General features: G+C 36.7%; 1 protein-coding gene across 3 annotated transcripts in view; it reads left to right on the plus strand.

The window, feature by feature from the left end:
• Positions 1-21,159, plus strand: part of MON2 (MON2 homolog, regulator of endosome-to-Golgi trafficking) — a 94,090-nt gene that overhangs the window by 54,981 nt on the left and 17,950 nt on the right. For 2 of the 3 annotated variants that reach the window (XR_014186081.1, XM_082073465.1), the window contains exons 27-34: positions 4,245-4,388; positions 4,926-4,943; positions 5,210-5,338; positions 7,330-7,520; positions 16,036-16,096; positions 17,278-17,401; positions 18,227-18,434; positions 19,257-19,339. Coding sequence is in view for 2 of the 3 variants with exons in the window: in XM_082073465.1 (XP_081929591.1) it covers positions 4,245-4,388; positions 4,926-4,943; positions 5,210-5,338; positions 7,330-7,520; positions 16,036-16,096; positions 17,278-17,401; positions 18,227-18,434; positions 19,257-19,339 (958 nt within the window). In the remaining variant the exon portion in view is untranslated. The remainder of the gene's footprint in view (positions 1-4,244; positions 4,389-4,925; positions 4,944-5,209; positions 5,339-7,329; positions 7,521-16,035; positions 16,097-17,277; positions 17,402-18,226; positions 18,435-19,256; positions 19,340-21,159) is intronic. The other variant, XM_082073466.1, reaches the window with a different exon arrangement.

A 21,159-nucleotide genomic window follows, 5' to 3' on the forward strand; every position in this document is an offset into this window, starting at 1 on the left:
TTCATGCAAGTGAATCCGTAAACAGCAAATTTGGGTGCCCTTTTACTGGAGAGTTAAAAAAAAGAAAAAGAAGGTATTGCTTCTTTCTTTCTGGAGTTCTACAAAATCTCCTTGCAAAATACATTGTTCATGTAGAAGATTTATTTATTCAAAAGAAGCGAAGCTCATAATGAATGAGATAATGTATTTATATTAAGTACACCTTTAAAAACAACCCAAAACCTAAGACCCCGCAGAAACCTACTTGGGTAATGTCACAATTAAAACTATCCATGTGACTTGATTTCACTCCTTTTGGGCTTCCATGTTATGACTACTTTGCTTAACAGTGTAGTCAGACCTCCCCTTTCACAACCACCTCCTGGTGGGATCCTACCTCATTTAGCTCGTAGAATGCATAGTGCCTGCTTAATGAGCAGCAATTTAGTATCTTTTTTCCTGTTTAGTGTGTGTTGACTTATACTTATTTGAACCCTACAAGCAAGACAGTATCATCATCTTGCAGTCATTCCTTTAGTTTATGAGTTGAACAAATATCCATGAATGTATTTTGAGAACAGAGGTATGAGATTAGAAGTTGGTATTAAATCTCAGTTTTGTATGTGGGGGTATAAATAACACGAAGTTTTAACATCAGTCATATCCACTGCACTTTAATCCTTTTCCAGTCAGGCTTGACCCTTTTATACCCTTCCATTTGCAGCAGCTCAGCCCTGCCCAAGTTCTATTTTTCCCACTTAATCACTCCATATATTCATCTGTCAGATTTTTCTGTTTCTTTGCTGGTTCCCTTATCCAGATGTTCGTAGCTCCCAAAGGCTGCAGGCGTGAGCGTGTTTCAAAGGAGGAGTTACCAGAGTTTTTAACATGAGGAAAAGCTGCACATGTGTTTTTATAGCCTTGTTCTCGTTAAAACACTTTAGCTGAAGTTTTCTTAAACAATAACAAAAGCAATAACTCCCCTTGAGAAACAGAGACATCCCGCCTTCCCCCTCCCAATCTACTTACTTAGCATGGCAGTTACAAGCCTTTGCAAATAAAGGCTTACATAGGAAGGTACCTCAATTTATACAGTACCTTCCACCCCATCTATATTTATATTACTAACGGAACAGCACTGAAATCACTAAAAAAAGATAAATTAAAGTATATTTGGACATTGGTAAGTTCTGAGAAGTTGCGTGATCGCTTCTCTCGGCTACGTAAGACAGTACCATTCACATGACAAGGCAGCCGGCCAGCGCTATGTGGGCCAGAGGCCACCTGTCAGATGGTTTTGCTGGAGGCCACAGAATATTCTTCCTCTGTTGAAATGGATTAATATTCTCAGGCCTACTCACAGGAGGTAGTGGAACAGTTAAAGAATAGCATGTAAATATTTGCTGCTGCCTTTTAAACAACAGGTTTCTTACATTTTTGCATGTGGGGTCAGATTAAGTTTTGTTCTTTGCTGATACAGGAAGATTTGGGTCAGTTCTGATTTTCTGAGAAGTTCTGAAACCACTTTACAGTTGGAATAGCATGAATAAACCCTGACATGTTTAAGACTGAACCCTTGACTTGTTTAATAAAGCCATTTTATGATGTGATTGCACTAACAAAGGACATTGCAACACAAGAACATAGGATTGGAAAGGAACCTTGGTGCTTTCAGACTTCCATGTGTTGAGCCCTTTGTTTTGTTCTTCATTTCCTTTTTATTCCTCATTAGAACTTGTTTTCTAGTCTTTCATTGCTGTAGTATGAGTGCCTGCTTCATCACTGTAGCTCAGCTGAAGTTTGTACTCAAGCCCAAATTCTCTGATTATTCTCACTGCCTCCCCGCATTCGCTCTAGGTCAACTCTACATTGAGCCACCTGACTCATCAGAGGAACACAGGTACATACCTGGGATCAGATACATTTGAATTCTGCCTCTGCAGGCAGCGTGGAGGCAAACCTCTTGAGCTGTGAGCGTGGTAAATTCAAGGCTTATTTACATACACTGCCAGAGATGGTAGAGATTTAACTACAGAGAGCCGAAAACAAAAAACAGGAGTCCATGACAATAGGTGCAATAGGAGTTGTTAAACAAATCTGAACTATTAAAAAAATATGAAGGTTAGTAGCAGAATGCTTTAAAGGATAAATTTCTGGAACTGAAATACTGTGTCAATTTTTACAACAAACAGTGATCCTCAGAGTATTTTATTTTAGGGTTTGATTGTGTTTTGTTGTTGCCTGACCATTACATCTTGATTTATGTGTCTCCTTTACTTAAGTATGTAAATAAGTGCTCTTAATGCAGTAATTACTACTCTGTTTTATAAGCAGATCTTAAATATACTTTCAACGTCCTTCATCACACACTTGCTAGGCTATTTTTGAGTTTTTTTATATGCTTAGATAGAAGTTATCTGGTGTCAGTCAGAAGCATAAACCTCTTTGAAAAGCAAGTCTACTTAGATGACTTTTCAGAACTAAGTGACCTAATCCTTCTTTTTCTTAAAATTATCTGGATAATTTTTAGAGCTGAAAATAGCCCAGTAGATTGGATAGAAAACTCTTCTATTTGTAAAATAAAAATTCTACAAGAGTTTCACAAATGGAGGATAAGAAGCTACTAATTTATGAACTTCAAATAGCATATAGTTATTGCTTTTGTTCACCAGTACAGATAAAGTAGCATCTGAAGTTATTTTCCACTGATCCTGAAATGAAGAATTATAATAAAAATATAACAATGCGGAGTGAATGACTAACGTATTTTGAAGTTTTGCCATTATAGATATTAAAGTAGTCTTATGTAGGTAATGTAAGTTGCATCTGTGCAAGTAAGTTCCATCTGTACAAAACTTAGCCAGGAGGTTGTGGATGCTCTCTCTCTAATCCATGTGTTGGTACATGAAATATTCTTTTTAAACCTTTTCTAATAGGTATGTAATCTTGCATTAAGCTGTTAAAATGTAGTGCAGCAGCATATCAGCTGAAATTGTTTTATGGAGTGTTGAATACTTTCAGATCAGCAATTAACCTTTTAGTCTTCTGTCACACAGGTGAGTATCTAGCATCAAAGCATCTTTTTCAGGGTTCAGTACAGTCTTGAACTTGAGCCCCAGAAAAGCAGTACAGCTCTTTAGGAGCGCTACACTATGTTCATAGTGTTGACTAAGCCGTTTGAGCATTAGACGTGCGTTTTGAATTGCAGGAAGCTGAGGGAGTGAGAAAGGCTGTTGATGGTTCATGGAGTGCTCTGATGTAGGTTGCCTGAAAGTGCAGCCAGGTCTTAGGGTGACCTAGTGACGACAGCACCTTTGGCCCCAATTGGCTTGCTCCCTCTCGGGGCATTTGCAAACCCATCGACTGCCACTGCTCACAACACAGCCCCAGCATGGAGGCTGCACTCCAACAGCTTTGAAGCTGCTGGCACCTTGAGTGTCTTCAACCGCAACTCATCATGGGTGATCTGTGGTTAATGAAAAGTGGATTTGATTCCTCCCCAGAGAAAAATGACAATTCAAGCACAAGGTCTTTTTGTGGAGCAATAAATAAGACTGTTTCATGAAGCCTTGAGAGGAGAGACTTTGGGAGGAAAATTAAGACATATAAAATGACAGAAAATAATTGGAGTAACTTCACAGAATCATTGTGTCTGGCTTTGAAAAGAAATGCCCTAAGATTGCCTTGGGATTTATGTTGCAACAGGAAATCATTAGCCTATGACAACATGATATTTCACCGACATCATCTTAGTATACCCTCCCTGAAATGTTTTCCATTTTAAAACAAGGTTATGAGTTTCAGCTATACCAAAATCATATCATTCTCATTTTATTTATGTTCCTTTCTGTAAGACACAAATATAACTACTTATGAAGACCTTGAATGAATTACTTCTGAGATTTAAGTGTTCCTTGAAGTAGAACTTAAAGAAGTTGTGGCTGAGATCAACAGACAAGACTTATAGGACTTATATTTTGCTGTCATGTCATCGCAGAGTTTGTAAAGAGTATGTATCTTTTATTGGATGAAATAAGATAGCAGTATTTACTGAACTATATATGCCCAGGTATGTTGGCACTTTAATAAAATAACAAAACTTACTTTCCTTAAACTGTTAAGACTATACACAGTTTTTATACAGTATGACTTTTGCATAGTCTTATCTGGCAATTTTTCTTTAGGAGCCCCTTGTACTGCTGCACATTTTTGAATGTGGAAGCTCAAGATACCTATTAAGCTTTTGTATTTTCTTTTTTTAATAGGCTATATGTGTGGGTTCAGAAAGTATGCAGATAATGTATCCTGCAATCTTTGACCAGCTGTTGGCCTTTGTAGAATTTTCCTGCAAACCTCCACAGTATGGACAGCTGGAAACAAAGCACATTGCAAATGCAAAGTATAATCAGGTAATTAATTAGAAATCTCACTTGTTTCACTTGGCACGTGAACACAATTCAGCTTCGGGTATAGGTTGTTTAGCAAGATGCGTTTATTCCATCTGTAAAAGCTTCACTGGGCATGCTGTGTAATAATTTATTAGTATTTTTTTATATGCTTTTCTTATCTTCATTTGCTCCCTTTGAATTCTGCTTTGCTTTTATATTTTCTATTTTTCCATGTAGGAAAGGTCTTGTCTGGACACCAGACATAGTGAACATGTCTGAACGTGTCCAGCAACTAATCTCAAATAACTTGTCCTACATGTGATAATAAATTTAATGGGAAGACACAATAATTTTGAATGGAGAAAATTCCCTCAAGCTGCAAATTTTTTAATTGCACGTGCTGTAGAGAAATAGGACATGTTCAATAATTCTTTTTATCTGTGTGGTCTGCTGTTCACTAAGCATGAACATCTGAATCAGTGTAATCGAAGAGGTAACTATTATGTATGTATTAATTTTTCTTATTCTATTTGTCCTGCAACACAATGGAATCACTAGATACAACTATTTGCACCGGTGAGTTAAATTTCCTTAAAGATTGTCCTAATGTAGTTGTCTTGCCTAGACTGCAACATTTCTCCTACTTGAATGTACTTTACTTCAGTGTAGAGTACATATTCATAGTCAGACTATGTTGTATTTACAGTTTTGTTGCTTGGACCATATTTTTAGCAAACTTTGCATGCATTAAACTGAGAGTTCAATGCAAAATATACATTTTCCATTCCTTAATTAATATGTTTTCACATATAGTTCAGTAATTTACTAATTTCTTTTCCTAGGCGGAATGGGTAGCATTGAATTACGTACCATTTGCTGAGAGATCATTGGAAGTTGTTGTGGACTTATACCAAAAGACAGCTTGCCATAAAGCTGTGGTAACAGAGAAAGTTCTTCAGAACATTATTAAGGTAAAAGTTTGTCTTGTGTATGCTCTGAATTTGATGAGCTTATATTGAAAATCATTAGTTTTATTTTGCACTAGTGTTGATAAGCACTTTCTGGGAAGCTTAAAGCTTTAGTAAACAAATCATTATTTTGTGAAGGTGAGCAGCAGGTGCTAATTTCTTTTGAGGCGGCAGGGCTGTTGATTAGGCTATATGTATTGTTCTTTAGCTGGATAATGTCAGCTTCAGTGTTTCAGTGTTAAGATAAAAAACTAACAAATGTATCAGGGCATAAAATATTGATATTGAAAGTATTATGCAGCTGATTCTAATAAGCAGGCCTCTTCGTAAATGTGGTAATGGAGGCCAAAGACCAATCTCTGTAGACTGGCATATATACCTGGGCGGTGCATGCTTTACCTATTGCTTACATTTGTTTTTAAAGACTTCATGTGTTGCTGATGTAGCTATGAAAAGTTACAAGGTGCACAGTTATGCCTTTAAGGTGAAATTGGCAAACTTTCAATATTTTTTTCAATCTTGTTTCCATTTTGACAAATAATTTTGGTAAATAATGGAAGTAGTAGTAAATGTCTGGAAAAGAAATGTACGTGACCTAGGTTTGTTTGTAATGACTTGGCTGACATTAAATTGTTCCTGTATAGAAATTTAGAAACCCAAATGTGTTTAAAATAGTTATGTGGTATTATTTGGCATCTGTTACAAATTAAATATTTGTATTTCGAAGTTAATGCAGTTGTTTTCCACTTTTGTTTTAATGGGATAAGTGAAACTGATATAAGCACCACTTTTCATTAATGTTCTCCATTGATAATAATGTGATCTATTGTAGTAGATGATAATGGGTTTTAAATTATTCTTAATGTTTCTAAAGCCCTTGTTGATATTGGAATTATATTTGACCCCTATGAAGAATAGCAGCAGAAGAAAATATTTTGTTTACCTCTAGGGTTAGATCCTAGCTCTCTTAATTTTTGACAGTAAACTCACTCTTGAGCAACAGTGAGTCTTTCCTCTTTCCTCCCTTTTCTTTCATCAAATCAGACACTTCATTAAAAGCACTGGAAATATATGTTTAATACCCAAATTTAGTGATTATGTATGTGGATGTAAATCAAATAATCAGTTTTCCAAGATAACTTGGTATCAGGTTGTAGGTAGTTTGACTAACAATGCTAAAAGGAATACATATAGTGTAAATAGTACATATGCTTAATGTTTTTAAACCCATTAATTACTTTATTTTCTAGATAGTGAAGCTGTCTTTCTAACAGACTTACATTTTGCTGTTTTCATCTACTATACATTTGAATTGTATTGCAGCCTTTATCTTAGAATTTAATTAATTCTTTTTGCTTTTCAGCTTCATGTGGTTTAACAGTCAGCAATGAGCAGGTGTCCTGCAGTGGTTATATACACAGTTCAACTTTTACATATTAGGAAAAGTTTAAATTGAATTAGACTTTTTTCCTTTACTGTGGAAGCACCTGGAATAGCTTTTTGGGAACAGGAGTAAACTCTCCAGAATACACTCATGATAACAAACTGCCTGCAATCTGTTAGATGTGGCACTTAGGGACATGGTTTAGTGGTGGACTTGGCAGTGCTAGGCTAATGGTTGGACTTGACGATCTTAAAGGGCTTTTCCAATTCTATGATTCGATATTAGGAAAGCTGATTTGTGAGGTTTAGCAGAAATGGTGGATGGCAATACAGAAATGAAAGTTAGTATGTAATTTCGTAGTGTAATTGGTAATGGATCAACTCTGACTTCTAACCTTGTACTTTGCAACAGACCGGTGCTTTAGCCAGCTGGTATATGGTAAATCATCTTTATAATTATGTTTTAAAGGAGGATCTCATATACCAGCAGAAAAGGTGGGGATGTGTACTGTCATCTATGACAGCGTTTGACAAGATCTTCTGCAGAAACTAGTCATATTCTTAGATTTGTCTGAGCAACTATAGATTTTGTTTTAACTTTCATTTTGCAGACACTAAGAATACCTCTTAGTCTGAAATATTCCTGCCCTTCTGAAAGCACATGGAAGCTCGCTGTTTCCTCTCTTCTCAAAGTTCTCTCCATTGGACTACCTGTTGCAAGGCAACATGCATCTTCTGGAAAATTTGACAGTATGTGGCCAGAGCTAGCAAATACTTTTGAAGACTTTTTATTCACCAAAAGGTAAACACAATTTCCTTTATTCTGTTTTTGTTTTTATAACTGGAAAATATTTCTCAGTAATTTGTTCAGTAAATGTGTCAGTAGAGTTCTGTAAAAATAGCCCTATCTTTAGAGATATTTGAAATCTGAAATTTACTTTAATGATTGAAGGATAAAAGGTAACCAGCCTGTCTGCTTCAAAAAATAAAGTAGTTGAAAAAACTTCAGTTAAAAGGTGAAATGTCAGAGCAAGAGTGAGCTCAGCTGACCTCTGAATATAAGGCATAACCTTTCTGACCAGTCCAAGGAATTCTGTATTGATTCCCAAGGACAGATTTGATGAAGAGTTAGTGATGTGTACTCAATTTGTTCCTTTTTTTCACTTTGAACAGAATTGCAATAGTTGTGGTTTTTTGTGAAAGTGAGTACAATTGACTGTATGTATTTCTCTTGAGTTCCATCTTGAAATATTCAACTTACTATGAATTTTGTAAAATTATTTCTTACATTGCTGTTCACTTAGAAGCCCATAATTATCTTGCATTTGTTTCTACCCGAGATAAATTGACTGCACCTTAATAATTAACCACACTTTATTTAGAACACTTTGTGAAAAGTGTAGCTAGATAGTCGGATTTATAACTAGACAGATAGGCAGATGTATAAGGTATAGGCCAAGATGTATAAGATGTATAGGCCACACTGTAGTTGTGGCCATATTGAGAAAGTCCAGAAGCGAAGAATCGTAATGAGCAATGACTTAGACAGTCTGATCTATTAGTTTGTTCAATCAAAAGAATATTTCATTAGGAAGACGTGATAAATCTTCAGAATATGGTAAAAGATTGCTCCAGAGAAGGATTTTAATTGTCCCTTGAGAATGGGTAACAACAGATTTCAGTACAGCAACGATTATCTAGGTTTGCTATCAAGGAAACCTTTCACTGTAAGGAAGGGTAGGTATTGTAGAAGGTCACTTCGGAGCAGTGTGGAATTTCCATCTTCTGTGAACAGCTGTGGATAAGCATCTTTTAGGAGTAGTTTGAGTATATTTAATAGTATCTCAGATTGAAGGACAATGTTGAATATGAAAAATTTTAATTCCCTGATTTTCTGTGTGTATGCTGATTTCAGTAACAAGTGAATCTTTCCAACAGAAAACATTTCTGTTCTTCTGTACCTAAGACTAATATGCTGTGTATTTTTGTGTGTACAGTTTTCAAACACACAGAAATCAGAAACCAAACACAGCTGTACTTACTAATGATGAGTAAATAGCAGCTTGCCCAAACCAGACAAAAAATAAATACCAATGAAAATTAATTTTAGAGACATATCCGTTAGTGAAAATGTTTGTAAATAATGAATGGGTTTGGAATTTCATGAATAGGCTTATGTGACAATTGAATGAAAAACTTTTGGGTTTGCATTTACTTCAGAGCAATATTATTAAATAGGAGGACCTTAAAATAAAAAAAGCTCATCAAGACTCCATAAGAGACTTTAATCATCCAAATTTTGTTTTGATTCTTCACTATTTCTTTAATTTAAAATAATCTTTGCGGTATCTTGTTTGGTTTTGTTTTGAGCTGTGGTTAGTAGTCATGCTTCCATTCTGAGCCAGGCAGTCCAGACCAGTTAACACCCTGTAACCAATACCAGTGTTGGGTTAGGAAAACTAGAATGGAGAGTTGTAGAAGAATGTATGTTCACTTAGAAGTTACTGTGGGAATATGTACTGCTATTTTCTGTAAATGAATTATTCCTAAGTATCTGCACAACAGATGAAACATATCCATTTTGCGTGTTGTTGGCTGACCCAGACTGGCACTGTTGCAGTTTTAGGGTATTAATCTTTCATAAATCTGGAGAAGTAAGATTATCACAGATCTTCAGTGTAGTTCAAGGTAATCCACTATCATTTGCATGACATTTGGGCCAAATATGTTGCCTGTTTTTCCTAATTTACAGCGAGCGATTTAGACTTTTCTTGAAAGTTGTTCCAACCATAGAAATTCCATCTTAATATGATACTTGCTAGAAACAATCACTGATGGCATTAATTCTAATAGCTTTTGCCAGGTGTCATACATAGGAAAATATTGTCTGGAGGTAAAAGAAAAATAGTACTTCTGTGAATATTTGTGATGCCCCTAAAACTTGTCTGTCTTCACTTTAGTCTGGTTTTACCTCATTAAAGGCAAATGTGATTTAGGGATCAGCATTTTCATCAGAATTAAAGATGTTCTCAGAAAAATTAGATGAAACTTTTCTGTTCTCTTACTTAGAAGCTTTAAAATTTGAAAGAATTTAAAAGACTAAAAATAGGCTGGTGGTTTATAGAGCCATATGGCTACAGCAGGATAATTTGGCCTGTTATTATGATTAATGGCAATTATCATTACTCTTTCCTGGCTTATTATGAGTAGATGATTTTTGCTTATATAGTTGTATGTTGTATGGCTGTTGAACGTCTGGTTTGGGTTGGGTTTTTTTGCCCCCTTAATGTCCATCTTTTTCTAAATAGCAGTTTGTCTTCCCAAGTGGATGGTTCTTCTACTTGCAGTTAGATCTCTATCCCTTAGTAACTTTAGGGTAGAGAGTTTTTCTGTTCCCTCTATCAGCCTGAGCCTTGTGGTCCTAAAAAAGTTAAAGCTAAGAAGGGACTACATCTGTCTCATGCGAGTAGTCAGGACCATTAGTAATAGCAGTCATTTCTCCTTTTCTTCATCCTCTTCCCCACAATGCTCCTGAAGCGTGCCTCTCTCCCTGTGATGCAAGGAGGGCCCTAGAGATAGCTGTGGAAGTTCCTCACGTTGAGGTAATTCTCTTCTGATTTCCTTTGGTTAAGTCCTTGCACATTTCTGTGCAAGTTGCTGTGAAACAAGCCTTGGCAAATAGGGCAACCAGTCCCTTTCATGTTAGAATTTTCTAAGTTGTGTCTTTTGGTGGATTGTAATTGGAGTATAGTCAGTCTCTTATATTTGTAGTTGTTCCATTTCTAAGTAAATTGAATTAAGAATTTTCAAATTCACTGTGTTCTTTCAATTCTTTGTTACAGTTCTAATAGAAAATATATATTAATCATAGTGGTGTCTTATTCCAGAGTAATGTGGGAGAACCTATTCACTGTTTTGAATGTAACGGCTAAAATTTATTGCTGAGTTGAGGTACATTTCAGCCTTCAGATTATAGGAGAAGGCAATGGGAATGTACTTTCCAACTGTCCATGTTAGTCCATTATTTTAGGCCAGATAGGTGGTATAAAAGCTGTTTTTCAGTGCGTTCCCTGATTTATTTATATTAACAGTGAGTTGTGGTTTTTTTAAAAAACTTTTAGTAGTACGTGGATTTTTGACTGCATCACTAAAATCAATTAACCAAGCCACAGATGAAAAGGTGAGAGCACCCTGTGCTCTTAAATAGATCAGTGACTTGTAAACTTGGTTTGAGTGACCCTGCTGACCATAACTGTGCCTTACTGCAACCCTGAGTCAGGCGTCGCTGGTGGCTTTCCAGCTTGCAAATATACCGTGCAGGGCAGGGGGTCCAAGTCAGGTGCAGAAGTGACAAATCTGGCTGCGCTGCTGAAGACCAGTATGGCTTGAAAAGGTTCTGGAGCACGAAGAATTTGGAAAATACAATTCAGGTAGACACCCCAAGAGGCTATCAGTGAGACAGAGTCACAGCATTACTGCATTATCTGGATTTTTACCATTATCCAACATGTCACCCCTTGTGACAGGAATATAGTCAGATATATCGTTAGTCCTGAATACAGTTAGAACTGAAAGTTTACTTCCTTGTGCCAGCATTCTATAATTTCTCTTAAGTTCTCCACTTCAAGGAAACTAAAGTGTTTTGTCACAAAGAAACTTACTTGTCTTCCTTCACTCCTGTATACCTTTAAATACTCCACACTTTCCACTATAGACTGTTCTACATCAGGGTGTCAAACTTATTTTCACCAGGGGCCACATCAGCCTCATGGTTGCCTTCAAAAGGCCGAATATAATTTTAGGACTGTGTAAATGTAACTACTCCTACATTTAATTCCTTGTACATGTTCCATGCTATCATCTGTCCAGGGTTCATGCAAAGCTAGGTAAATCTCTTCCTTTATACCAGCCCTTCTAACCTTTATTTTTCAAAGCTGACTTAGCACTGCTGGGGTGGTTCTAAATATGAAATACCTGCATCGCTGTAAAACTTGGAAATATCTTACTGCAGTCAGTCCTCCTAGCAAAACAGATTTGGCTAGTTTTTCCCTCTATTCATTAAAATATCTCAGTGCATATTGTCTCATTTTTCTCCAAGTCTCTACCTGGCTGAGGATAGAGTAGAAAGATAAAGCTCTTTCTATTTCGCTGATGTTCTAACTTTTTAATCAACATTTTAAACATTTTTCTAATCTAACTCACAGTTCTTGTTATCACTGTAGTGCTAGAAATCACGTGTAGATAACGTAATATTGCTTCTGCCAGTGAAACTGAGTTGGCATTGGTTAAGCAAGAGGTCAGTGTGGTTAAAATGCTTAAATTAAAGCTCTGTGAACCTCTGTGTTTAAAATGTTGAACCTCCTCTGCATGGTCTTGCCTTTGTCTTTTGGACGGGAACCAGTTTTCAAGGCAGCTGTGGGGCTGAATGGGAGGAGACGTTCATTGATGTTTCAAAAGTACAAAGCACAGCAGAAATGGTCTCTGCAGCTTTGTACATCAAGAAATTTCAAATATGGCCAAAAGAGCCCAGGTAAATGAAATAGGAAAATGTTGCTGTCAGAGAGAATTAACAGCTTCTGAGCAATAAGCTTCAGCTTTTTTTTTTTTTTTGAGCAAGCTGTAGCTGAGGCGGCTCAATAGTTTTGATTTTTATTATAAATCAAAATGACGTTTAAAAATTAATACATTTCATGTAACTTAATTTACACAAAATTGTCTTCTGGTAAGAGGCTGGTCTGTTTATTATTTCATATCATTCTTCTTTCCCAGAGGCTTTATGGAAGCATGTCAAGCCATTATATAAAATAAAATTCAACAAATGCGTGTACATATCTATAATTTACTAGAGCAGAAGGCTGTGCTTACGTGAGGGAATTAAATCAATACTCTCCAAAAAGCTGCTTGAGAGCAGAGTGCTGCTGCGGCGGCTGTTGCTGGGTGTCGGGAGCTCCGCGGCAGCGCAGCCACATGCAGCATCGCGCTGCCTCTGCTCTTCCCCAGCTCTGCACCCTCCTGATGCAGTTTCACTGTGTTACATCCTACCCATAAAGCTTTTGCCCCCTGGATAGATGCATCTTACTTGCAAAAATTTATTTGGAAGCAATTGGCTACATGAACGAGTGTGTAGCAGAATCTGTAGCATATATGAGAGATTGGATATGGACAACTGGAGAGAAAGGTCTTAAAACCTCTTTATAGTAAATCTCGTCTGAGCACACCGGTCATAAATTAGGAAGTGTCAGAATGAAGGCTGCTCATGTATTATGACATGCGTATGTATGCATCATAACAGTTTACGTTACTATTTAAAGGTTCTGCATAGTTAACTTCTTTATATGTTACAAAAGGTACTGACTGAACAACTACTTAATATATTATTTTATTCTTGGTTTTCAACATATAACTCCATATTTTGTAACTGCCTAACACACAAACCGATAATAAATACAATATTTCATATTTTCTTCTTTGGGTTCTTTTACGTCTGTAGTCATACACATAACATTTGAATGTTTTAGAGATGGTGGTGAAGTTATCTACATAAAATCCCTCTGAGAAGGGGAGATACATCTATTTTTTTCAAGCAGGAACATTGGTACCTACTGTCATAATTGTCAAAACTGAAAATTATCTGTAGCTGTAAAGACTGAACAACTGGTATCTCATCCATAGCACCTACAAGATGGGAGAAAAAGAAAACAACCAACCTTTATCTTGGAAAAATGTATTATTTGACTTGGTCAGCATCATGTAGGCGCACTTGGGGCGGGGGGGGGGGAAGAAATCACACTGTTAGCCAAAGTAGCCAGATTTGAATGAGCTTTAGAAGCCTCCAGAGTTCTTGAACGTTTCATTATAATGAAAAAGGGCAGTGGGATGGAGAAGACAGGTCCAGATGAGTACCCTTAGGAGGACAGGGCTGGCACAGGTCCATGATCGCATCTTTGGCAGCTGCCCTGCCAGTGAGCATGTGCTGAGCTCGAGCTACCCACCGTGTCTCTTGTTTCCTGGGGAGGGACATGGGGGTGCAGGAAGAAGCTGAGGGCTGGGGAGGGAGTTTGGCAATAAGCCACAGGATGCCAGTCTGCACCGATTCCTCTGCTTACAGAACAGCTTGGGTCTTTGTTCAGTCAGGAGCCCTGTTTTCCACGCATCTGCCTATTCTGCCATAAATTAGGCAGGGAATGTGGCAGATTGACCCAGTCATTTTCCCTCCTTCTCTGTAGTGGCCATCCTGTGTACTTAATCAGATGGTTTCTCTGGAGAAAATAAAGTATTGTCTCATTTAAACTGCATCATAACACACAAACATACACAGGAACAGCAAGTTGAATTACCAAAGGCAATCTCAATTCCAGCATTTCTAACCATTCCTTTCAAGTGGCCAAATTTCCAAACTGTTCCTCATTTATTTTAAAGACAAAAAAGTAAAATTATGAGGAGAGAATTTACTATGTGAGATTATATTGACCTTTTACAGTGCCTTGTTTCTGATTTTTGTTGTTAGTGCTACTAGTTACTCCATTAGCTGTAATAAGATGTTACCTTCTAAGTAAATCAGACAGTATGGAGAAACTGAACCCACCATCCAGTGGGTTTTGCAACTGTCTTTACATTTCAGAAGAACATAGGTGTGAGTATTCCAACTTCTGCTCTGTGTCAGAAAAACAAGGACAATGTAACTAGATCAGAACAGACACATAGCTCCACCTAATCTGCTGATTTCTGTTGGATCACTGGTGTACCCAAGGAAGGGTGCAAGGTGAACACCTAGTGCTGTTTTCATTATATGCTCCCAGTTTACATAGCTTAGAAAGTTCCTGTACCACAGTTTGTCATTTGCTCATAATCCACTGTTTGTTTTAATCATTTGGCCAACTGTATGTTGAATCTGTGTAGATTGTATCAGGCAACCTTATGATATGGGATTACAAGCAAGGTATTTAAAAGATTATCATATGAAGTACCTTACTAGATTTTTTTTTTTTGGTAATTATTATTTTTTCTTTGAACCTGCTGCTTGTTTCCCTGCCTTCAAATCCTCATTCATAGGCAGGAATTATACCCAAGGCCCAAGGTACTTCATTCCTGTTAGTAGAGTAGAAGGAGATCTGTAAAGCAAAACATTTAATGATGAGGACCCATCACCCACAGAGTGCTCACTTTAGGTGTTTTAATTCGGAGGAGTTCTGGTCTGGATCCCTGTCCTGCAAGCATCCACAAGAGCTAGACTGTAGATGCTTGGAGTGCATCTTTTCGTTTAGTTTCATCAAAAAAGGAATCCAGTTCTGTGCATCTTAAGACCAGATGTGAACCAGGGTTTATAAACAGAGATGTCTAAAGGATTAACTTGAAAAGCCCATGTCTGATGCAAACTAAAACAGTGAGGTAGGCACATCAGCTGAAGTAGTTGATTGATGTCTGAGTAGAAGACCTTTACCCTTTCTGTCCTGCTGAGGAGTTTGGCAGAAGCATAATGCAGTAAAGGAAAGGGAATTTGAATCCACTTAACAGGTAGACCAGTAAGTACAAGGAACGACTCAGTGAATTAGATAAAACCTCAGCAGAGAAAACTGCGTGACTAATGGTTGGCATAAAATTTCCAGTGAAATTATACAAGTTTTCCAAATTTAGAAACAGGTAAGGTAAGATCTTATAAAGCATTGGGCAATCTTCATGGTTGAATCACTTCTGGACATTCAATCTGTAAATAATTCTTTATATACAGTTCTGAATTTCTTCAAAATAATTGATTGTAAAATAGATTTGCCTCTTCATAAGATTAATTAAGAATGAGAACAAATATATCATTTCAGTTATCAAGAAAGAGACAAAGTAATGTCCTATTAATGAAAACTATATTTCATTAATGCAAAAGAAAACGTAAAATAAAAATGGAGTTTTTTACAAATGTCCTGCTGAAAATCAAAAGTCTCTTGCTTAGAGAGATTAAAAGTAAAAAGTAATAAACCGTGAACCCCTGATAATACCTTCACAGACTCATCTAAAGAGATATTGTGACTTTTGCAAATATAAGACAAAAGAGATTGCTTTGAGATGCATATGAAAAATGGTGTTGGTGATGCAAGTCCTTAAACAGGTTCATCAGCTGTAACTCTTTTTTGTGGTTTACTACTTTTTTCCTTTAAACCATACGTACGTTCATTATCCGTAAGATTTTATTCACCAATGTTAATCATTACCATATCGTAGTACCAACTTCATGCGTGTAACTTTTTATGTAATGTGATTTCCCATACTTATCTCCTTACACATGTTCTGAATTTAAAAGTATAATGTAGTATGTTTATTTTTAGTACACCTCCTGATAATCTCTCAATTCAAGAATTTCAGAAGAATGAGAGTATTGATGTTGAGGTAAGGAGACTGTGAAAAATATATTAGACTGTTGATTATAATGTGAAAGTGACATTCACAGATTGCGTTTGGTTCTGAAGTAGTTTACTTCTTATCCGCTCAAGTTCCCACCAGCACAGAGTGGCTAAACCAGAATGTGTTTCTCCCTCAAACCCATTATCTGACTCTTACTTATTATGTTATTGCCAAGCGATTACACAGGTAATTGTAAACCGTGGAGGAAGCCAACAATTAAACCTAAGTGAGTGCTTTCTGTGTGGAGGGTGGACATTAAGTCAGCAATGACATTGTTGCCCTCCAGATGTGTTCTCGATATTTAAAACCTTGTTGTGTAAATGGAGAAATTATGTATTGCTTGTGCAGAACAGGGGGGTTGTAAGTGTAAAAGTGATGATGTTTGGTTGGATAAGGCCGAAGAAAATTAAGAGAAGATGATACTTGGAAGGAAGAGGGGCCGGTCCCCTTTCACACCAAGAGAAAGAGATGTGGCAGACCAGGGATTAGGGGTACAAAGGAAAGGGGGTTGCAGAGAAGGCATGGCAGTATCTGTGGGTTTGATCTCCTGTCATCACTCCAGAGTGGCAGCTGGGACACAAAGAGTGCTGGATGAAAAGCAGGAGCGGCTCTGTGTGCAGCGAGCAGAACTCTGAGATCTAATGCATTAATTTATGGAGATCTCAACCCACTTTGTTCCTGAATGTGAGCATCGAAACCAAGGATAGAAAGCATTTGAGTTAATGTGCATTGCCTTAAGCTTGTTTAGATAATTAACTCACTTGTTCTGCCTTGCAGATGCCACATTGTAAGCATGTGATATATGTGTTAATGTCATAGTGAGGATATTGAATTGGGTGGAGGGAGAGGGAGACTCCTAATTTTAGATCTTTTCTTTTCAAAACCGTAAATTCAATTTGAACAATATACTTCAAATGTTGGTGAAAATGTGAATGATAACTGCTTTCAGAAACTCTTATAAAAGTGGGGGAAAAAAGTTTATTATGTCAAGCTTAATGTTACACCAAATTTTTGGACATATCTGCAAATTTTAAAAGCTAGCATTGGAGGATTTTGTGAAGTTTCATTAAGCATGTTTCTTTTGTTTAATGTTTCTGTCTTCTTTGTACTAGAATTACAACTTTAATATTCAGAAAACCAATATAAATATATTTAATTTATTTTAGGTGGTGCAGCTTATCAGCACAGAGATACTGCCATATGCTAATTTTATTCCCAAGGATTTTGTTGGTCAAATAATGACTATGCTCAATAAAGGCTCAATACATTCTCAGTCCTCCTCCTTTACAGGTATGGTACCCGAATGACAAAATATACAGAAAATGGGGTTTAAATCTACTAGACAGTAATTAAGTGATGAGAGTGCTTACTCTGATAAAGACTTGAAGTTCCGTAGCGTGTATTTATTGTAGACTGTCTGTTATCCAGCTTGTTTTTATAAACTCTATTTATTTCATGGAAGTTGCCGAGCATTCCTTGCAAGTTTTAAAAAATTATTTCCTTCTTGGTCAGTATTATATATAATATTGTACTTGTGTTACTTTATACTTTCTACATAGTTTGTTTTGCGCTGTGCCAGCAGATATAGTTCTAACAATAATTTCAGGTAATTGTAAGACAGGCATAATATCCCATTCTTAAAAACTAAATGACCTTAGTGTAACTATATGGTGTATCTAACCAGTATCTTCTTTGCTTTTAAGAAAAAAAAAATCTACAGTTTTTTGGCGAAAGGTTAAAAAAATGGACATATAAGCCATTACAGGGAAAAATATTTGGGTTGTACAGTACCAAATATTAGTACTTATGATGTAGAACTGCAGTTCCTGAGTTTTTCCTAACTGATTTCAAGTATTTTGTATTAAAGCAATGTCAAGTAGGTGACCTGTTACTGAATGTGTTGCATATTTTATCTTTTATTTTGGGGACAATAGTGATTGTTGCAGTCACTTTTTTTTAGAATGTATTCTTCATATTTATTCATATCACTGTTACTATTTTTTAATACTGGGGAAGTGATAACATTTTTGCAAAATATAATGAACTAATTGAAATGCAACATTTAGCGTATTGGCATGCGCACTACACAATTAAATATGTCATTTTATTTGACAGAGGCCGAAATAGACATTCGAATGAGAGAGGAGTTTTCTAAGGTGTGTTTTGAGACACTGCTCCAGTTTTCATTCAGTAATAAAGTCACAACTCCTCAGGAAGGCTACATCTCTAGAATGGCACTTTCTGTGCTCTTGAAAAGGTCACAGGATGTGTTGCATCGCTACATAGAAGATGAGAGACTGAGTGGCAAATGTCCTCTTCCACGGTAAGTACATTGTCTTTAGGAAATGGAAGGTGTTGCCAGTACTTGATGAGAAGGCTGCATTCAAAATATCACTCAGTCATTAAAAAAATATTTTGTGTGTGTGTGTGGAAATTAAAAGCCAGGGAAATGTTGATGGGTGAGACATTTCAAATAAAATACTGGTACCAAGTTTTTGTTGAAAAAGCTTTAAATAATAATGGTCAGATTCAGTGCTGTTACATAGAAATAGGAATGTGACTCAGTAACTAACATTTTCAGTTACTGAAACAATGTTTCTGATATCTAGAAGGTAATACTTCTGAAATCTGATTTCCCTTTATTTCCAGTAGAGCTTTGTATAGTTTATAAATTGAGAGGTGGAGTCTCCTCAAAAACAAGATAAAATATCCAAACAGCAACATTTTGAATCATTACTCAAGTAACTGATCTTGAAACAGTAAAGTTGACCAAACTACCAGGAACTTCTTTAAAATGGGAACTTTAAATTTCACTTAACTTTTGAAGGTTTTGATTATGAATGATGAAACTGATTTTCATGTTACAGTTAATAATGTACGTGATATTTTCAGATTGAGATGTGTATGCTCTTACTGTTTCCAGTATCAAATTTAAAGCTATCCTGGCTGAGACAACAGCAATGATGGTAGGCAAGTTAAACACAGATGATATCCTTAATGTCTAAATATGCTTTTTTTTTGTAGTCTTCATTGCAGCTGTTTCCATTATGTGGAGGTTTTTTAAAATGATGTGCAAGTTTCATAGAAAATTTGTATTCTTGAGACAAAAATGAGTAGTTGACTGTTTGCATTTTTCCTTCTGTAGGCAACAAGTAACAGAAATCATCTTCGTTTTAAAAGCTGTCAGTACTCTTATAGATTCACTTAAAAAAACTCAACCAGAAAATGGTAAGTTATTGTTAAACAACAGGGTTCTAAACAAGGTAACATTTTATCTGCCACAGAGACATACTTATTCTTTCCTGTAGTAATTTTCACACAAATTTGAAAGAAAAGTGTAATCTGTAAGATTCAGTATTTTGTAGTTCTGTATATATGTAGGTGGCAGATAGGCTGAAAAAAAAAAAAATGAGTGTGTTTTTCCAATATACCCCGAATTATAAGGTCCTAAGATATGTTTAGTAAAATAGAAAACTTCAGTTTATGGTGTCTTTTATTAGATAGAGCTTTGTGTCTTCTAAAAACAAACAAGAAAACTTCCATAAAATGTTAATAGAATTCTGCGATATAGGTAGTTTCAACTAGATCCTTTTTCTTCTCATAACGCCTGTTTAGGTCGCCGTGGATCAGGCTCATGTAGGTGCTTTCTGCACTTCCAGGGCTGTACAAGTTAAACGCAGGGCCAGGCTGTTTGATACCTAGCCTTGTGGTCTTGCTTTCCCTCCCTTTCTGCTCTAGTACCTCCTGTCTCCCATGTTGGGAAAGATGCCTTGGCTCATTGATGCCCAAGTAAACGATTGATAGATGTATTTAAAGCTCTGAATTAAATGGAAAACCTTAACTTCATTTATAATCATGCACCCTGTTCCTCCTGTAAGCTGCACCTACTGTATGTTCCCACCAGAAGACTTAGGAGTCTTAGTTAAACCAACTGTATTGGACTCTGAAACTCTGACAGAATTGCCTGTGCAACATTTCCCTCTACCTCCTTGCTTTTGATATTATCAGGAATAGAAAAACCTTTTCAGTCCTGAAACAAACAACCAAACCAGCCTTTCCAGCAAACCCCAGGCAGGTGGGTTCCCTGAAAGAGGCCTCTCTGGCAGCATCCGTGAGCAGCCGCATTTCTGATGATGTGGTTTCCAACGCTGAGGGCAGAGCTGTGCCAGGATACATACAGCTTTTTGGCGACTGAAATGCCACTTCAGTGGGCCTTTCTCTTAGAGGGTAGAGTAGCCAACTCAGGTGGACTGTTCCCCACATCCCTCTTCCTGCAATGGGAGAAATTCTTCACCTGGTCCATCTGTGGCAGTGATTGCCAAACCTGCTGTGTACTTTCCTATGAAGACAACCACTGGAAAAAGTAAAGAATCACTTTGCTCCCACTTCTAGCTTTTAATAATTTTATTTCTTTAAGAAAATTATTAACATTGTCTGAAATTTGGGTTTTGTTCCCTTTTGAAAACAGAGCTAAAACAGATATAAGAAAGGAAGTGACATAATAAGTAAGATTCATGCAACAATATTTAATTTCATTTGTTGGACTAACAAACTTTACTGTGGATATATTTGTGTCTTGGTCCAGTGTTTCTCCCTCTGCTTTCTGTAGCTCTTGTAATCTGGAATGATTTGAGATTCACAGAAGGCCTTGTTGCTGACGAGTTTCCAAAAGTTAAATGTGTGTCCGATTCCATTTTCTGTCAATAACTGAGAAAAGTGGGCAAAAAATGTATGTGGGTTTTGGATTTAATAAAAGTAGTATCTTAAATTTGTTAGTTCTTCATCCAGAAAACTCAGTGAATGACTCACATGTAGAATAACAGGTGTGTAGCACCTTTTTATGGATATCCCATCTGGCTTCCAGCTGCTGCTGCAAAAAAAGCATATGGCTCTCCTGTAAAAATCCTCCATCGTATCTGAGAGCCCTGTACAGATGTCGTAGTGTATGTGTAGCACTAGGTACTTGCGTTTAGGCACCTGAATGTGCCCTTACTTATGTAAGTATTGAAAAAAGTCTATTGTAGGAGTTTAGACAGTTCTAAGTGATT

Source organism: Streptopelia decaocto (genome assembly GCF_964273445.1).
Source record: "Streptopelia decaocto genome assembly, chromosome: 1".
Lineage (NCBI taxonomy): Eukaryota > Metazoa > Chordata > Aves > Columbiformes > Columbidae > Streptopelia > Streptopelia decaocto.